This window comes from Falco cherrug, chromosome 4 (assembly GCF_023634085.1).
Source record: "Falco cherrug isolate bFalChe1 chromosome 4, bFalChe1.pri, whole genome shotgun sequence".
NCBI classification, from domain to species: Eukaryota; Metazoa; Chordata; class Aves; order Falconiformes; family Falconidae; genus Falco; species Falco cherrug.
In genome coordinates this window covers 34,472,427-34,493,309 of record NC_073700.1, presented here as the reverse complement: position 1 = coordinate 34,493,309, position 20,883 = coordinate 34,472,427, and the positions used below count along the sequence as shown (strand labels likewise).

Below are 20,883 nucleotides of genomic sequence, written 5' to 3'. Positions count from 1 at the left end.
TTATAATTTTCATGCCTAAAAATCAGCAGCTACTTTTTCCACAGGTATGTCATTATCAATGTTTCAAATAATAAAAAAACCCCAAATATCTGATTGGTTAAATTTATCCCAAATTTTACAACTAAAATTATCCTGGTTTCTGAATCAAGGCATTCTACTGGTGGGGAAAAAAAAAGCCTCCTGATTAGTAAGAAAACGTTAGTTACCTGGTATCTTGAGTAAGGTTATCCTTCTTAAGCAGTAGCCCCAAAAGGTTTAGTATGATTGAAAAATGTTTTTTTGTTGCTGTGGTTACAGTACTTATAACTGCTCCATCAAACAGAGAGGGAGAGGAAGAGCTGAGGCTACTGGATATGAAATGGTCGTGCCTGAAAAGGCAAGGAAAAACATAAAATATAAACCCACCCCAAGAATAGGGGTACTTCCTTAAAGTATACAGGAGAGGGGAAAAACAACAACAACAAAAAAAACAAACAAATGAAAACAACCAAAAAACCCAGCAGCAAAAGTTAACATGGTTACTGTGTGGGTGTACATTCTGTCAAAACCCAGGTGTTCTGATCCCTAGCCGAAAACAACAAAGCGACAATTTGACATCAGTCCATGCAGCCCCATAACCTGGTTTCAACTGTGGCTGGTATCAAATGCATAGTGAAAAATCACCAGAACCAAGAAATGGGTAGAGTAACAGTTAAACTAGTATATTCCCCTACTTCAGCAACATTTTGTAGTAATAAGTTCCAAAGTGTGTTTAAATCTGTTGTTTACATTTCATTACCTCTCCTAGATCTCACAGTAAGCAAAACAGTAAATAATCTTTCCTTATTTACTTCAGTAGAGTTCTCCCTCAGTTATCTCTATTCAAACACAAGACTTCTAATCTGCCTTTGAATAAAATGCCAAATTTTAAGCCAGGATATGCTTTCTTGGCTGAGATACAGACTCCCTTCAATTAATGAAAGTAAAAACTGATTAGGGAAGATGGAACAAAAGCTTAATTGTAATAGCTTATTTATATTCATCCCTTCAACAACATAATCTATTCAGATCAGTCCATCCTAGTGCTCTTAAAATACTGATGAATTATTAATCTTCATACCTGGAACAGTGTGAATATAACGTATAGAGTACTGCATACTGGACAGCAGGAAAATGAACTGCTATGTCACCATGAACAATCATCAGATTTTTACTCAGTAGTGCAAATACAGTCGGTGAAAGGGCCCACATCTAAAAAACAACAGCAACAAACAAACAAACATAATAAACAGGACCTATTTTTAAGTGTAATTTCCACACCATTAATTATTGTGTTTTGCTTCTTCCCATGGGAAATAATTTAACTCACTTTTCTGACCATAATTGCAACTATTTTCTTTCCTCTTTTTAAGCAACCTGTTCAAAGCAGTTTACGTCTTTATTTGGAAAGGTCTGAAACCAAGGTTTTCATATGGCTGATATACCACCAGAGGACAACCTAAAGCTGCTTTTATTTGTCTTGATTTTCAAAAAGAATTACTATGACTATCTTAGAATCAATCCATTAATAACCCTGATAAGATGCTCCTCCCTAGAAACTGTTTTTCCTTATGCACCAACTAGAGACACAATCCACCTGTTCAGTTTCCCCAAAGTTTCAATACTAAAGTTTTTCTACTAACATCTTAGGAAACAAATATGATCATTTTAATCATACATGTGCGCACTAATAGTGAAAGACATTACAGTATACTTTAAGTAAAAAATTGTTTTTAAACTTGTTGTACAAACTGTATCTGTAGAGTTTTTACTCACCCCAATTAATGAGTTTTTAGCATTTCCAATAGTACTTAGAGCACTGAGGTCAAATATAACAATAAACTTTGCATTATCCACATTGAGGATACGCTTCTTGAAAGAGTCATGCTGGATTTCAGAACAGGCATCAGGAAGATGTAAACTATAGAGAAGACTATTCAGAGCACAGGTCATTTCTCCTAGAATCAACCTATAAGCAGTCTCCAAAACAGGAATGTTCTTCAGGCTCAGTACGGCTTGGTATACAGCAAGGGCTGCTGCAACAACCTTGAGATTATAAAATAATTACAGTAATCATTGATTAGCATGAAATCATAACATATATTCATCACCAAAACTGAATTTAAAATTATGCTTCATTATCTATGAATAGCCTAGTCTGATACACATACCTATCTCCAGTTTTCTATAATTAAGTACTACTTACTTGCAGAATCTGTTAATTGCTTTCCAGATCATCCACACAACACACCCGACTATGAAAGTCACATCAGCTAAGGACTTCCCTATCTGGTACAATGTCCAGCCAACCAATTCCTTATCTAAATGCCAAAACCAAGGACTAGCTGCATCTGCCTTTTCAGAAGTTTTATAGATATGCAGTTAGATTAAAAAAAATATATTTAAGATGAACAAAGTTTTACAGCTTAATAAATATATTCTAGGCAATACATGAAGGCTGTTGTAACACCTGCAGAAGTCACTTACTCTTACCTCTTTCTCCTTATGATAACGAAGAACAAGTAGTTTAGACTCTGGTATAAATAATTTCTCTACAAACGACGATGGTAGTTTTGTATTTATTTGTTCAACAATCTGGGGATAAAAGCCAAGATGGTAAGCATCCTCACCTGAATTAATTTTTATTAGAATAGATTATTTAAGATTAATTTAAACACTGTTTTTCTAGCTTATACACACTGTATCTAGAAAAAACAGCTTCCCAGCAATGCAAGTACGTTGTATTTGCTTTCCCAAATTCACATTCAGAGAATTAGTTATTTTCAGGCTTTAACAGCACAGCTGAGAGCTAAAAGTTGCACAATTCATTTAGATCAATGCAGGTTTAAGAGTCTGTGGCCTACACATGGAGCTATATATATTGATGAAGTCTGATTTCCCACATCATGGCATCAGTAGATAAATAGAACATATTATGCACTAAGATTCTGAAATTCACCAGGTGGTGTGGTGTTATCAACTGCAGAGGCCAGAGAATGGCACTGTCCAACAGTCAAGCCAGACAGGGTGGAAAAAACAACCAACCACCCCTCACCAAAAAAACCCAAAACAAAACAAAACACCACCCCACAAACCACAAAACATGAATGCTCAGGCTAAAACTAAACGCCATGATCTACAAGCCAAATGCATAAAAAAAGCTAGCAGCAGATGCTTTACAGAAAACACAAGCATTTAGAAGAGGAATTTCTTGCTTCTGATCAGGAAGGGAAGAGTTTTGAATATTTAGTACACACAGAAAAACACCCAAGCTTGCTCAGAAAATAGTATTTTCCAATGTGAAAACCACAGTAATAAAAATATGTACAAACCAGTGTCAACAGATTCAGAACTGAAATGATATAATCCGTGCCACAAGTCCGACAGTTTTCCATTTGATCTAATCCATACGTGATGACCATGTCACAGTGTATGGTCATGCTTGGATCTAGGCTGCCAAGTAAAACACCAACACACTCATTGGCAGCTGTAAGTACAGCTTCAGAAAAGAATACTTGGTTCGCTGTAGTCACACATCTCATTACTCTGTACAGCACCTGGAAAATTAAAAACACACCTAAATTAAACTCCATTAAAAAAAGAGTCAAGGACCGCATGGTATTTAATAATATTCACATCCATTTGATATCCCATCCATTACCTACTCTGCAGCTTGGTAAATTCTGTCAAAAGAATATTCTGAATAATGCACATCATGGCACTACAGAAGAAAAAACAAACCTTCAATTGCCTGGTTTCCTACTCAGTTAAAAGCCTAGAAAACCGAAATTCATTATTCAGAATTCTGTTCAGTTCCAACTGATGTCAACAGAACTCCTCTTGTAAAAGACAGATTAGTGCTCTTTCTGAGCTTTTGTCACAAGAAGCCTCTGCAGATTAAGACACAAGTTACATCACTGTCCTGGCTTTCATTGGAAAACCCATACACTTATTTACCCAAGAAGTTTTGTCCCTCACAGAATGTCGCAAGGGCATAAATTCCAGTTGTGCAGCTCACGCAGCAACAAGATTCTGACTGCTAGCATTTTTTTTTTTGATCATCCACATCCTCTAGAGTTCCTGTTACAGAAGTGTAACAGCTATTAGCATATTATATAATATTTATTATAAGTTTACACTATCCCATCCTATACTTTAGAACAAGTGGACTTTGCTATCAGATTTGCTAGATACAATTTCAGCATAGACTAGAAACCCCTACGTTTTATAAATACAAACTTGTAATTTGAGTTCAGTTTTTATACTGTCATAACAATCTGAATAAATGGTAACATTATGGTTACAGACAGGTAACACATGCATAATCCTAGCTACATGAAATTAAAACACCTAAAAAAAGCTAGTTTATGCTGTATGACTCCCATGTGCTGCTATCACAATCTATACCCTAATATTTAATAAAATTCTTCCAGTATGTTTCTTTAAGAAAATACATTTCCTCAAAGCTGAGCATATATATACATATTCATGTAAAATTCACAAAACCTAAACAAACTCAGCAGTGAATAGCATCATTATTTGGTGATAAATTACGTCAGCAGGAAACGAGAAGAAAAACTTGAATTCTTACATCAGTTACATATGCTTCTGTAATTGGTGGCCCTCTAATTGGGCTGAAGCGTTCCCCAATACTCCTCACCACAGTACTGAAAACCCGAAGCAGCGCAGCCAGTTTAGGTAGTGATACCGAAGGAGGAGGAATATCTTCATCTACTGATTCCCCTGAAGCCACATGGCTGAGGTCCTACAGTACAAAAAACGTATATATCAGTACATAGCATTAACAGTTATAATACATGCATAAAAGATCAAAATATGAGATGGAAAATACTTCATCTATTTTCCAGACATATTATAGGTACTATCCTCTGTCTCTAACTTCACATACATAAGATGGGAGATAGACACAGAATGGCAACGAGCATGTCACAGACCAGTAAGGAGATACTGTTTGTTAGTTTAGCGACTGAAACAGTGTATGCAGACTGTATCTTGTAAATTAAAACAGAAGTTTATAATGTTCCCGGCCCCTGGAACAGGATCATCCATATTGCTGCTGTCACAACAGCTGTCTGCAAACTTTTACCACTCTCCCAAACAATTCCCATCCACAAATTGAGTCAGGATGTTCGAGTGGCTATTCCCATCACACTGTTTACATGCAGCTACCTTGATCTGGAGATCCTGAGTTTACTAGCAGGGTACTTCATGCCAGCTGGCATCAGTGCCTGGGAACATTCCCATAAGTGTTGATCTCATTACTATAGATATAGCCTTGGTCTACCCCACTGCGAGATAAACACACACTAGCTGGAATCACCTCCTCCATGGTTTAAGTTAACACACGTTGTCTTAAAACTCTTCCGTGACTAAGAATACACATGTTGTCCAGTTCAGCAGACAAGCTGATAAGCAGCAATTTACTGCACTGACTAATCACTTTCAGCCGTGCGCCTACAGTCGCAGTAGTGCAGGTTTCTGTGGGTTTGACGCTGCCAAAGAGGTCTATGAATCCTAACTCTTAAAGCTGTACCTTTGTGTATATATAGGTACACTAATAAAATCAATTTCTTTCTTCTGCTTTGAGGGAAACAGACTATGCTGGAAATACGATTTCATCTATAGGATCTGCATGTTAACATACATAATATAGCATAATCTACTTATAAGCATATATACATATGAGCACATATACCTTAAGACAACACTCCCCCCACCAAAAACCCCAAAACTTCCTTTATTGACACCGCCAGATAAACTCTATGCTCTGTTAACTAAGCAAAGGTTACAAAGTCAAAATCAAATATGTTAAATTAACATACTTTAGTTTTCTATCAGCTCCTGGTACATGATTTTGTGCACAACATAATCTCATAAAAAAAAAAGAAAAAAGACATTTACCATTAATCTAAGAATCCCTCTCCCTGCAGTAGTCACTACTTCTAAAAAATTTCTGAAGCTGGGCAATTAAGAGAAAATACCAAAGAAAGACTGCAAAATGTCTTCATTGCAGTTTTTTTTAAAATTAAGGCATTCCTGCTTGGTTAATTGTTTTCATAACATTATATTGTCAATCAACAACGGCTGAAAGCCTGGTTATGATACTGTTTAAGTAGTTCATGAGGATTCGTGTGGAATTGTCATTGTACATGCCATAACTGTACTCTGTAATTTGATCCCATTTTCCCCAGGAAAACCATATAAAGTTATTTTCTACAAGTGTAATGCCATCCATAAGAACCACAGCTGTGGATTTTTTAAGAAATCTGTAACAGTTAACATGGTATATACCATAAAGTCTCATTTACCTCAGCGTAAGCTTCCATATCTTCTAAAAACTGACCCAACAGCGTGGTAGAAAAAGTAAGATCAGCCACCCAAAAGGGCTCCAAACTCTGCAGCCATCCTGTATAAAAATACCAGGGCAATTAAAACAGGGAAACAGGGTAACACATGAAAATTAAATTTTAGTTGCATATTGCTGAGCTAAAAGTTGCTAAGGTAGAGAAAGTCACCTGCATGAAAGCTTTTACATAAGTTGTTTTTAAAATAAATATAAACTTCATTTTCCTCTTTTGTCCCTTTGACAAATCCATTTTAAGGTTCAGTCCTGTCCCATGGCAGTTAAACATTAAGGACAGAACCTAGGACTGACACAGGAAACATAACAGACTTGCTGTGAATAACTCCAAGACAACTGCTATAGCTATACGAAAAAGTTTCCAGTTTCTTAAATGCCAGTACAGTATCTTTACCACAAGGATTCTTTGTAAGCACACAGGAGAAAGCATTCTTTCACAGAGAACATATTAAGATGTATAAAATTATTAAAAATTGTTTAAAACTTACACGAAACAATTTAGGTTCAAATGTAGCCTGAATAAAGCATCCCATTTCTCCAGATATAGCATAATATGGCAAATGCAAGTTTACTAAAAATTTGGAACAAGGTCTCTTGTTACATAGCCAGAAACTCATTTTGGTTTTATGTCAATCTCCATGTCAGTAGGACCAGACTAGTGTAAGTAAACCCACATCATCTGCAACCCAGTGGACTATATTAGTGACTCTTTAGCCAAACTTACCAGACACCTGCTGCGTCAATGAAGGTTTCTGAGTGTGATCTATATGCCACCCAACCAATATGTCCACTGTGTCCTGGAAAGCGATTTTGAAAAAAGTTATTTACCCATTTTGCTGCACCAGCATTTATGTGAGTAAGGAAACACAGAGGATAACGTAAGCTTACCCTAAAATTGGTGCTGAAAATGTGTGGGTAGCATCGGGACACCAAAAGGATGCACTTGACACATTTGCACAGTAACTCTGGTGTATCCACATTTTCTAGAATGGACTGCAAGCTGGTCATCACAAGCTAAAAAGTAAAGCAAAGCCACTAGACATAACACTTCATTAAAACGACATACAAAAAAGTTATGATATTAGACACAGATTTATTCAGTGTTGAACACTTTTCAAACTACTCTGACTCAAACAACAGAAGCATCTTAATACTCTTTCTGCAGGAAGAAAAAAAATGTAAAAAGCATCACATACTGCATGAAAATAATAATTTCAAGTGGGCATTTGTTTGAAATATGACAGTCAGGTTCAAGGCTTGGGGACACCACATTCTTTAATTCTTCAGCCACAGAACAACTAGTTGTTTTAAATTCCCGTTTCTCCTGCTGAAGTTTTTTGGCTCTGTAAAGTAAATATTACATTGGAGCACAGACCTGGATGTAGTTGTTCTACACCCAAAATACAGACCCTAAAACTTGAACCAGAGGGCCAGATTTGTCTGCATACATCCTACATCTAATTACAATTCAGGTTAGAAATTGTAAATAGGAGGGGTAGCATAAAGTAATCAACAGGTTGGATTTTGTGTACCACTCCACTTGAGTTCTCTTTTTGGTCACAACAAGGTTCTTCCTCTTGGATCTGCAATATATACTAAAAAGTCACTTCAAAATACGTATCATCCTACAAAGGCTTGACATTCCTTTCCAATGTAATCAGAAACAAATAATTCCTTTGGTCAGAAAGTTCCCTCCCAGTTATTATATTTACTATGTTAACATATCATTACTTATTGTTCATTCCAGTTTAAAAAGTTGATTCAAGCATTGCACTGGAAAAAATCATTAATAATCCTGTTTTAACTTGTAGTCTTACCGGCATCAAAGATGAAAAGGCTTTCTTTTCTCCTACAGTCTCTAATGCTTTGTAGGTTGCACACAAATAAAGAAGTTTAACTTCATCTTTTGTGGATGAGCTGAATTTGCTAAAAATCCATTTAAAGATCTTCTCAGCCTCGTAGCTCAGAGAAGCACAAAGAAGGCCAAGACAGCATGCTCCTTCCTGTCTCAGTTCTTGAAGCAGTTTGCTACTGTATTTTTGGGGAGGAAAAAAAACAGTAGGATCTCCAGACATGACAGCAGAACACAAGAAACCACGAACAAATTAAAATATTTCCTAAAGCAGAAAAATATATGCATGAATGAAGCTTCTTCTCTCCTACTTAATGGCAGCAGTGATGAAACTAAAATAAAAATAACCTGAAAAACTCTGTGAAATATTTTTTCTATGGAATACATCAACTTGAATAAAAGCATGCAACAGATAAGCCATTCTACTCGCGACACTACCCAAGGAAAAAAATTCTTAACATACAACTGACTTTGGATAATAACACTGAACACCAAAAATCCCATCGACATCTAAGCTCCCTCTACATATGCTCTTAGTAGGATGTAAATTAATTAAATCAGGTTGTAGAAAACAATCCAATTTGCAAGCTAGACAACCACAGCAGCGTACTACTACACCCAGGTGATTAAACATAGCTGAGAGACTTCATATTACCTACAACACAGAAGCCACGCTTGTGCATTCAAATTGTCTCCATGTGAAGTGTACTTTAGACAGTCTAACAGTCCTGTTGATGTGCCTAAGAGTCTTAATTCTCCCCCAGTTCAGTCTTGTTACTGCAATGTCACACCCATGCAAAATTAGTGAATTAATTTCTTTCAGTCTTTCCCCCCTCCGTTACATTTCTACACTGAAATCCAAACTTAAAACTGAAGTTATTTTTCCTCTTTAAAACCTTCAAACCGTTTAGCTTTTCCAGCTTACCTTTCATTGAGTACATCATGAATGGCAGTCAGGATATTATCCAGTTGTTTAATTAGTACCTATAATACAGGATATATAAAAGCATAAGCACAATAACGGCACGATAACTTCTGCAAACTACGTCCTGTTTACACCCACATTAAAAACACCACTGCCAATTCTGTTTGCCAATAGACTACTATTATGCTTCCCACAGCCACTGCAGACAGCATGAACTATATTAAGCAATACTGCAATATTATCCTACATGTTATATTTCATATTTATTTACACTACCCACAAAAATACACTGGCAGCCTGCTATCACTGTTTGTTCTAAGTTTAGTTCTTGCTGATAAGATTACATCACAAACATAAGATTCACCATCCAGCTCACCAGTAGCATCTACTGAAGACCTAGTCTCCTATACTTATAAACAATCGTATCAGCAGAATATTTAATTGATCAGATAGCAGAATCTGAAGTATTTTCTCCTTAGGCAATCCAGACTCTCAGAGAAACAGAGTATTATTCTGGGGAATGAAAATTATCGATGAACTGGTGCTTCTCAGTAAACATAACCAGAAATACTTGTTTTGCTAATATGCACTAAAGAAACCCAACACATCAGTTAATCGAGTTGTAAAATACTACATTAGCTGCAACTGTGTATAAGATGAAGTAGTCTTCTTGACAAGTTAATAAAAGCTTTGTTCTCTTTTCTTCAGAAAGATATTAATCTTCAGCACCATGGACATTATATAGTTTTTGTTGTTGAGTTTTGAGTAACATCACTCTTTTGGGGGTAGAAGTGGGGAGAAAAAGAGGTTCACATGCTTGATTCCTCAAGAAGTCACAAGGACATTTTAAAAATGTGGCTGGTGTTTGCAAGACGTTACAAAAGAGACAGGAGAAGGCATCTATACAACTTAGGAGCTGGAATATTATGTCATTACATGACAATGCCACTGCCTAGTGACTTTTATTACTTTGTTGAACACACATTTCAACCCTGAGAATGAAGAGAACTCTGCTAAACTGCACTTAATACTGTCAAGATCTGCAGGAGCTACTGCTAGGTTAAATACTGTCCATTAAAAAGTTTTAGGCTTGACATCGTGGATATCACTTGACATACGGTCTTGTTCTCATTGGCAAGCTGGGAGAAGTTTAAAGAAAAGTTTCTCAGTGAAAAACTTTTAACATTCTGATCACTAACAAAGTTTGTCACCACCGAGTTAGATATTTGACTGGCAGTTCCAACAGGGTCTGATATGCCAATGAACTTAAATAAAATGCAGTTACAAAAAAAAAAACCTAGGGAAAAAATGCATTGAGAATAATGGAAGTAAATAAAAAAACCAGCCATGGAATAATTGTGGAAAGCATTTACTCCCCAAACCCTTGTACAAACAAGGATTTAGTTTCAGAGGAAAGCTGAAGTATTAGCTAGGCTTGCACATGGTCTGCTTATACCTAGGTCCACAGAATAGGTAAGCCTCAATATTTAAGTGTCATGACTTTTGGAAAAAGAGCACAATTACCATTGAAAAATTAATACATAACGAGAGAATGAACCAACTTCTTATAAATATGGATAAATGTATAATTCACAACCGAAAGGTTGCAGCACTGCGTGTAAATGAGCAGCACAGTATTAAACCATCACTTCCTGCTTTTTTAATACTTGGAGAACTCCTAAGCTCTCCAAAACAGTGAAGGAGATGTGTCAGATTAAATATTCTTAATACTGCACTTCAAAATAAGTAATATTAAAAACGCATACCCACAGTGGGATACTTCCCCCCCCAACCCCAAATCCTTAAGAATCACCTGAGGACACTAAAGAGTTCAACAACCCATTAAAAAACCCAAAGATCTAATGAAAACAAAGATCCTTTTGTTCTATTCCCCTAAAAGGGAATACACATACAAAGGTGTTTAGCTGGAAAGCTGAGTTAACTCTAAGATGAGCTATTCACAAGACTGTAGAAACATCTGTGTATTTTGTTTAAAATACAGAAACAGTTCTTGAACAAGACAACAATACATTTTACTTTTCTCTACTTCCTTGTTGAAGAATCCAGAGAATATTGCTAAGATGAGGCAAAAAGCCCCATACACATACCTTATTTATTGCTACAGTGCATGACTTCAATAGTTTGCTTTAAGGCAATATGTCCCAAGGAATCAAGCAATAACAAGTTTCCTGAATGCTGGAAAAAGGGCAGGCAATCCAGAAATACACTTTCCTTTGTTGTGGAAGGAAATTCCCTGTATATAAGATATTCCTTGCAGATATCTCTCAATACTCAGATTTTTAGACAGTTTTATAAAACAAGAAATACTCCAGTGCTACAAAAAAGAATTACTAACCAGTTTATTATCTGGTTGCTGGATGAATTCTTTCAATTGCTTTACAGTAGCCAGTCTTCGGTCTCTGTCGTCTTCCCGAGTAATCCTCCGAAGAAGATTTGACAGTCGAGACTCGTCAGAATAAGACAACGATCGCTCTGAAGAAGAAAAGGCAATTATTTCTTTCCTCTACAGCATTTGATCAATAGTATCTGTATAGTCTGAAATGTGTATTTGTGGACTCAATAAGTCATAACAGTAATTTGAGAAAAAAGTAAAAAAAAAATCCTGATTTGTTTTAAAGCTACTATAAGAAAAATTAAACGTAAAATCTAAGTTAGCTACTAAAATATTTCATTTCTTCCACTGGACAGCCCAGCACCTGGGTAAAATTCATTCAGAACTAAGCAGAACTGTTTTACTTCTACACAAAAACCTGGATTTGGTTCCCTTCTACATAAATGGACCTATAAAAAGGTGGGGGTGTGGTAAGGTTAAATCAGATTTCTGACTGAATATATAAACAAAAATAATTCAACAAATAATATTTAAAGAAAACCTTGTGGAATAAACAAGCTGCTTCTTGAAGCAAAGAACCAAATTTAAGCTCAAGCATCTACCAAGAAACAGGATTTTCTCCACCATTTTGCCAGAAGAACTAAGATTATGAGCAGTTCTCTGATAGCTAGCAGGGTTCTGCTTTGAAATGGAGAACAGAATGACTCTTCCTTTATTGATGAACAAAAGTATACAGGCGTGTAGGGGTGCAGCGGCTACCGAATTAAGTGGATAATACAAGAGAATTAGCATCTTCCAAAGAAAACATTTCATTAAAGTTGACCAATAGCACTATTGATACCAGTGAAGGTCACAACTCTACCTGATTTAGGTACCAATTACAATGAATTTGCATGAATAATTCAATTCCCTTATTTGCAAAAAAGAAACAAAGTTTCTTTTGAGAAGTTTAACATTAGATGTTTCACAGTGATTAAAATTAGAGGTTTCATGGAACATGATGGGTTTTTTTTAGTCACCAAGCCTCTTATAAGAACACCCAAGACAACTAAAGGCAGCTTTTTTCTCCAGTATGTTACACATCAGTCATCTGATGGGAGCAGCCATAAAGGCAGCCTGGTTATAATGGAAAAATACTGACAAATGATGGGAACTGCAGCCTTGGAACCTGGAGCATCCTTGAAGGGCAGCTGGGCACCTAAGAACCTGAGACATCCCGAGATACCCTTGATAAGCACAAACCCAAGAAAATGCAGCAACAACCTTATTGTCTAGAAAGGAGAGAAATAGACTGTAATGGTGGAAAACATCCTCGGAAGGCAGGATTCTGCAACAGCTACTGGCTGCTCCAGCTGGAAAGAGAGACTGGGAAAACAAACATTGGTCTGAGAAAATAGAAAACAGCACCATCTATTGCCTGTTCCAGGTGAAAAACAGTAGTTAGTAAGAGCTGCTGGTGGCTCCAAGGGGTTGCATCCTAAGAGCCCTTACGTCTTAACAATAACTCGCTTTCCACCCAAAATGAAGCTTCTCCCCAAGAGCTCCCCCTGCAAAGACTTCACTATGCAAGATCTCCTGGACAGACTGGACCCGTGCTGGGAACACCCGACTGACTCCAGGTTCCGTGATGCAGATCATCGTTGAAGTTTTTCTGTCACCAACTGGCACCACTCCTAGGAGGTCTGGTGAGTGCTGTACCAGTAACACTTTGAACAGTGTATATATATATAGGTGTGCATGTAAGTAAAAAATCCTAAGTATATACTTGCTTTACTAGTGGTAATTTGTAGTAACTTGTAATGAAGAAATTTAAGAAATAGAGAAACCTTTGTGTACTTGTATATTACAAAATCCTATGAACCAACCCACAGGCCAGTAAGTCTTATAGATCATCATCTACAGGACAGCATGTCTTCTGTATTAAAATCATGAAGAATGTTCTCAACCTCATGTCTTTATTTTTTACATTTTAAAAGAGTATGAATAAAATAGGCTTTGATGATCTGTTTCTTGCCAGGCACCAGTTTAAGCAACTCATTTTGAAGACACCTGACATTCTGAAGGATTAGGCAGGCTTAGCAAACATTAAAATAGCAGTAAGAGTCTGAAGGATTGAATCTACATTTTGTTCCTAGCTAGCACAACTACACAAGACATGTCGAGATGTTACCTGACAGGCATGAAAAGCACCTGTTTTAAGATGTCACTGATTTTACAGAAGACTAAGGCATACGTATCCATTTAGGAAGAACTAAGATTCTTGCCCCTTGCTTTATCTAGAAACCAGAGTCTTCAGTAGTGGACAAAAAGCCAGATGTCTGGTGGGAAACATACAAGAAATCATGAATAGCAAAGACACCTTTTGAAGAAGTATCTGAAGTCTTCCTGAGTGATGGTACCAGACTAATAGTGACAATCCCTGCTAGATGATTGCTTGCATCTGAAGATCTCCTTGTATTTCTGCCCACAGCTGAGCTAGCAACTGTAGTCCAAGGCTTACCTGCCAACAGTTAATACACTGCCAAACTTCAGAAAGATGGACCTAGTGCAGTTACTGACCCCAAAAATATATCAACCCTGGAGAAAAAAAGAAAAGGACTACCAGGAAGAATGCAGCCTGCCCATGGGTGTGCCATGCCTACTACCATTTTTTTTAAAACCTGGACAGTAGTAGGTCACCAGACCAGGGAAAAAAGGAAATTTTTTTGAGAGTTCAGATACAAAACATATGCAAACAAGAATGAAAGTTCTTTTAAAGCTGGGTTACAATGGAAACTAACACAGACCACAGTACACAAAATAAAAAGCACAACTGCGATCCATCAATGATTCCATGTAAAAACTCTTCTGCTAGGGAAGTAGTTTTCTACATTACTGAATGTATCTTGAAAACTTAAGCTGAACCAAATCTACACATGCTTATTTCACTATTAGACCATCTACATATGAAGCCTCTCAAAATAGCAATTTGAATAGGTTGTTGAATAATTAAATGCATTGGCCACCCCATACCACAGTCCTTTCCAAGACAACAGATGTGCCTCATGAGAAAGAAAACTGTTGTACAATATTCCTAGGGTTGTACTCTACCAGCACTAACCTGGACCAGAAACACACAGCACACATTTCTGTCACTCCCACTTCGCACTGACCTCTGCCACTCAGCGAGCGAATGGGAGGCTACACCAGCACAGCTGAGTAAGGTCACTAGAAACTGCTCTTGAAGGGCAAACCAGGATGCAGTGGTTTGGAAATACTGAAAAATATTTTTTGTAAATAACTTTTTATAAAGATATTCTAGGTCTTTGTAAGGTCCCTAAAAAAGTTCCCCCTCCTGTCCCTAAAAATGCTGGTTGACTCTTCAGTGTTAGATGAAAAGTCAGCAGTAACTATAAGCCTTGAATTACTTAAATCCACAACTTGCAACTTATTAGTGTTATCTTCTCTGCATTTATCTTTTTCTTTGTAATCTCTTCATGGAAAACTGTAATTTGTTTTGAAATACAGTTGCACTGTGCTACATACAAAAACATCTTAAAACCAGAACTGTATAATTAAAACTAACACCATCAAGGTTACTGCTACGAGACACACATTTAACTGCTGCCAGAACAAGACATACTGTTCAAAACTCTACTAAGAGCAACTTTTGTTTTTATTAATATCTGATGAACGTTGGCATTAGTCCCTAAGAGTGTGAGCTGTCTGTTGAGCCATAATCATAACTTAAAGATAAATAAAAGAAGGATAAACTAATCAAGAGCATGACTGAAGCTATACTAATCAAATCACTAGTTAATGAACACCAGTATGACTTCCACTTCGTGAAAAATCCATGAGGTCTCAGCCACATGCTAACTCACAGAAGACAACTACTGTAAAAATTGCTTCATGTACACATAAACAAACAAGAAAATATAAAAAAAGAAAATAAGATCCTGTTGCAACATAATCTCACTGTATTTTGAACAAGACATGAAAAATCAAAATGACTTGCTGAAACCTACAAACAATTACAAAGACAACCTAATTAAAAAGGAGAAACTCTTGAAATCTGACATCTAGAGGACAGAATACAAGTCACAGGCAGGGTCTTCAGTCATCCAAAATTATAGTTCTTAACATTTTAAGGATTAAAGAGGTACTCACATACGTAGGAGGCCAGTTTTAATTTTCTGCCAGTACTAACAGTAAATTCACGCACTAGCCCACTACCGAAAGTATCATTTACACAGAGCTCTCAATTAGACAATTCTCTGTTTCCTCCACAGACATAATTTAAGACACTAAAAGGACTGAATAATTTTTAGATCAAGACACCAGAATGGTATTATAAATCTTGAAATTAACCCATTCCAAAGATCAGGCTTCCGCAACACTCATGTCATCACTTGCACCTCAGTCCTTCCACCCAGAAAGCACACAACATTCTTTTTTCACCTTTTGTCACCTCTGAAATAGAAATTCCTGAGGAGAAACACCGTGTCCTCATATGTTTATGATGTGGCTGGTATAAAGCAGTAACAGTTTTTGTTAGTGGCTCCACTACCACTTACACTAAGTGATGCAATAAACAACAGTGCTCGGTCCTAACAAAGTTTCTATTTTCATTCAAAAGTCCCTGGAATTTTTTTTTTTTTAACTATGATTTAAACCCAAATAGCAAAAGCACAAGTCCAGCATTCTTGCACCCTCCTGCAACTCCAGATTCCCTCTCCTTGCATCTCCCAAGACCCTGCCCACATTCTTATGATGCCTCTGGTTCCCCCCTGGCTTCTAATCCTCAGCTGAGCAAGAGGGAGCATGAATTGTTGCTGGTTCAGGAGTATGCATCTACTAGTGACTAACCAGCTGGTTTGATGTGATGACTGGTTGACCTGCAGGCCAGTGAGAACAGGTAACGGCTGAGCTCATTGTCACGGGTTTTCTCACACTAGGACTCATTAATAAACAACTTTTCAACAAACCAAAGAGCAAATTCTCCTCCTTGGAGCCCTCGAACTCTTAGCCAAATCTGGTTACCCTGAATAAGGGTTTAAAACTTATTTAAGGGAAACGGAAAGATTGACAGCATAAGCCATAAAGTCAAGAGATGTGCCTAACCTATGGAGGAATGCTCAACACAGGGAACAGTAAATACAAGATGAGTGTTTCCATCAGCATCATCTAATCATATATCACAAAAAAATATCTGTATAGATTGCCTAATCATAGTGAACTTCTTTTCATATTCTGAACACAAGAGAGATTGCTAGAAGACATCCTCTTTTCCTATAAGTCTGTGGTATCCTTACCCTGTGATTTCCTCATGTCTTTTGTGGCTAAAGCACGATTCCCATGCGGAACACTTGTAAAATCAGGATTGGTCACATTGTTAACTCTCAGCTCTTGCCCCAACGACTTCCGACCATAAGTATTTTCCCCAGATCCTCCATTGACACTGTATCCACCTGTGGAAAAACCAACATGAGATTAAAATGGGCTATCAGACCATATATTTAGTAGGGTAGTATGTTACGAGTTATTCTATTCATATGCAAATTAGCAGCCCTATGCTCTACCACCTTCTTTAGCTTCCTTTCTTCACATGAAAAAATGTTTTGTTATGCCCTGCAAGTTTCCAGGTCACATATTCAGAACCTAATCAGTCTTTTTTTGAAGCATATGAAAATCCCTCTATTTGGGGCAAAAACATCGATTTTGTAGCATTTGGGGGTTTCTTATTATTACTTTTGACCCTGTATTTTACAAGGCCCTTCATGTCAAACTGCTAGTACACATGATTAGATACATTCACTTCCTTGATTCTTGATTACGCACATCAAATTTCCACACTGTTTTTGTTACAAAGGCCACCACATAGGCTCAGTAAAACGGGAAAAAAAAAAAAAACCCCGAAGAAAACTTCTCAAAAGCCACAGGTTATTTATATGTACAGATTGAACACCTCTCCCTAAACACACAACAGTCAATATTTTCATACACTAATACTAACGTTATCTTAAATTAAACTCAATCCTACATACTCCCACTCAAGATACACATGGCACATCTCTGGTAACAATAGAAAATCGAGGTAAAACTGTCATTGTGTAATGCAATTACTTTTACTCCTAGACTCACAAGAATTTACATACACAAATGTTAAAACCAAAGATCTCTCTAGTCTGCCACACCACTTTGAGGGGCAAGTTCTTGAGCCTGCCCAATATTTCATTCAATGTATCACAGCTCACTTTTGAGGCAGTTGTGCACACAGCTTTCCAAAGTACCTTCCCTGTCTAAGACAAGGAACAATCAACTAATAAAATTAAATCCAGAACAACATGAGATATGCAAGACTTCTTTCAGAAAAGTTATTTCCACAATTCCACCTGCATCAGTGAAAGGCTGGGGAAAAGGAAAGGTGGCTTTCTGTAAAAAAGACGCAGCCTCCTGAGGCGACAGGATGGATTAAAACAAAAAAAAAAAAAAAGTTGAAACATCGAGGTGAAACCAGACTTCAGCAGATGTAAAGACGTCATCTTGAAGTCAAAGCTTTTAACATAAAGAAGCTGTGAACTACCAGCAGAATTTTGTGCATTTCTATACACATGGGACTATCCTACCATTACAGAAAATCCTGTGCAAAGTCTCAGTTGTAATTAGATAATTATAATTAAAGTAAAAAAATAATTTTTTATTTGTGTATATTTGGATTTGCAACATTAAACTCAATTTTTAAACATAAACTAGCATGTGTGCCACCTTAATGTTATTTTGTCATAACAAACCAACACTGTCCTATGAAGGAAATTACTTCTAACAGCAATAATCACGAATTCAAAGCAACAAAGATTAGTTTAACTGAATATGTCAGATAATCATGTTTTCAGACCACAAATATTAACTAGCAAAAACAGACATACTACCATATACTACCGGAGCTCTTAAGGTTATTCCATACTTCCCCTCTAGCACATAAAATATCCCAGGGGTTCTGGTTGTCTGCAAAGGCATGTAGTATTCACTATAGCATATTTGACATTATTTTAAATTAAACAAACACAAACCTATATTCTCCCACTGGACATATAGTTGGTACATCTTTGGTAATAATATGAAACACTGTCATTTAATTAAAAAACAGCAGGGCAATCAGGTTTTTCAGCAATAAGGTTGCAAATATTAAATTATAACTCTCCCCAGTTACCTCCTGGTCTGAAAAGTTTTTGAAAATCCTAATATATACAAATGCTATTAATTTCCCTTCAAATGCTAAATCTGACATCAAATAAGAATATGATCAGCTATGTCATCGTTATTAATTTTAGCATAAATATACAGGTACCATGACATACAAATAATAATGCAGTATCTTTTTAGCAGTAAGGACTCCGAGTACATCATAATTACAAATCAAAAGGGAGGTAAGTGTCACAGGGAGAACACCTCATCTATAAGTAAAAAGCCAAGAGCCTTCTTTAAAAACTTCTATCTTCCAACTTCCTTGTCTTGTTCCGAAAATAAAGGGGAGAGATCTAATTGCAGTCTTCCACTAGTTAATGTGATGAGTTTTATAAAAATAAAGAAGAGCCAGGCTAATCTTACAGATACAGAGCAGAAGTACAGGAATCAAGAGTCAACAGTCATAAGCTGCAGCAAGGGAAATTTGAACTGGATATGAGAAAACAATTATTTATCAGGAGAGTGGCAAAGCACTAAACAGGCTGCTTAAGGGACACTGCAGAAACTCCCATCATTGGAGGTTTTCAAACCTGAACAACTCCTAGAAATCATCAAGTTGGAAGTAATTTTTATTATGAGTACCAGAAACTAGGGGAAGGGGGCTGTAGAATCTCTTCTCAAGGATTCTAGGAATTTATGACATGGTTATCCAGGACAGAAAAGCTAGATGTTTTTAAAACGAAAATTTCACGCTGGCAGACTCCAACAGTTTAAGTGAAAAATTTTAGGAAACAAGGAAACTATTCTGTAAGTTTACAAGTTTCTCCAAAAATAAAAATGAACTAGAGAGACCTGGAATTTGATTTTATGGTACAGAATATCCTAATCATCTCTTTTCAAGTCATACCTGAACAAAACAGCATAGTTAAAGTGCTGAGCTAGCAGAGACATGCCCTGTAAGATAGAGTACTTGAGGGAGAGATAAGTGCATTTTTCTTTTCAAATGGCACTTTCCCAACAACCTCAGGAACTACCTTACTGAATTTGTCCAGAACTTACTATTTCAGTATCCTGCCAGTATGTTCTTTAAATTCTAGCACACTTCAAAGTATAAGAATAACCTACTATGGCAATCTGTGTAAAACACAGTAAAGCTCCCCACGTTAGCAGACACTCTGACAAATATACTCACTTTCTAAGCAATTCCTCTGTTAAGGTTAACCAAATCTCAAGGTTCTCAAGGTATACAGATAAACAAATACCCGTTTAATGCTCCTGCCTCCTACTAACAGTACCTAAAAAAACCAACTTTGCAGCAGCACACCCAGCTGTAACTTCCCCTAAGATGTAGCAATTCTTTGCAGAGAGTTAGAGGGCAGAGAAGTAGGGTGAGTGCAAATGCTTTTCAGGTTCCTGAAAAAAACCTCCCACACTAATCTCCCTGTGAGATTTTTGGGGGTTTTCAATCTGGCCTGCCTGAAGATTTATGTAGTCTAAAAAGTGACTCTGCAGGTAAAAAAATCTTCCTATTTGATACCTTGATCTGGCAATTAAAAATATAAAATCAGAATACAGATTTTTCATAAAGATGAAAAAACGTGACTAAATTTTCAGCTGTTTTCTACAGAAAGTATTTCTATTCTAAAAAAAAAAAAAACAAACCAAAAACCACACACCAGAAAAAATTGTATGAAGCATACATCATGCAATTTATATGAAATCAGATTGAGGCACACAGAGGTAGGAATTCCCATTAATGACAAAACATAGATATGATTCCCAAAGATTCCAGCTCACTGCAGTAAAGCTGCAATAGGTAATATATCAGATTAGCAGCCTGCTTAATCAGGCAGTCCATTTTCAATACCATCAGGACTAGACAGTATTCAGGAAGAAATTACAACTTGTAAACCAGACAACTATTCTTTAGGAAAAAGTGCCTATTCTGTTAATGCATTAAGTCTTCTCTCACATTCTTCAGCTAATGCAACTGCATATTTTTCTCACTATTCATATCAACCACACATTTATTTGATCCCTGATAAATTTCTCAACACAGAGATACTGTGGCAATAACTTGAATCAGTTCACAGTCTTTTTTTGGGGGGGAAAAAAAAAAACCAAACCAAAAAAATAGTTCTCCACCATTTCCAACTTCCTGCCTTCCTCTGAATGTCCCCTCAATT

At 36.7% G+C, this 20,883-nt stretch overlaps 1 protein-coding gene across 2 annotated transcripts in view; it reads right to left on the bottom strand.

The window, feature by feature from the left end:
• SMG1 (SMG1 nonsense mediated mRNA decay associated PI3K related kinase) overlaps positions 1-20,883 on the bottom strand; it is a 67,415-nt gene that overhangs the window by 36,684 nt on the left and 9,848 nt on the right. For both annotated transcript variants that reach the window (XM_055707474.1, XM_055707475.1), the window contains 13 exons: positions 16,825-16,980; positions 11,534-11,670; positions 9,178-9,236; positions 8,218-8,431; positions 7,289-7,414; positions 7,125-7,197; positions 6,348-6,445; positions 4,610-4,783; positions 3,351-3,575; positions 2,512-2,613; positions 1,795-2,064; positions 1,100-1,230; positions 207-368 (listed from right to left, as the gene is read on the bottom strand). In XM_055707474.1, the coding sequence (XP_055563449.1) occupies positions 207-368; positions 1,100-1,230; positions 1,795-2,064; positions 2,512-2,613; positions 3,351-3,575; positions 4,610-4,783; positions 6,348-6,445; positions 7,125-7,197; positions 7,289-7,414; positions 8,218-8,431; positions 9,178-9,236; positions 11,534-11,670; positions 16,825-16,980 (1,927 nt within the window). The remainder of the gene's footprint in view (positions 1-206; positions 369-1,099; positions 1,231-1,794; positions 2,065-2,511; positions 2,614-3,350; positions 3,576-4,609; positions 4,784-6,347; positions 6,446-7,124; positions 7,198-7,288; positions 7,415-8,217; positions 8,432-9,177; positions 9,237-11,533; positions 11,671-16,824; positions 16,981-20,883) is intronic.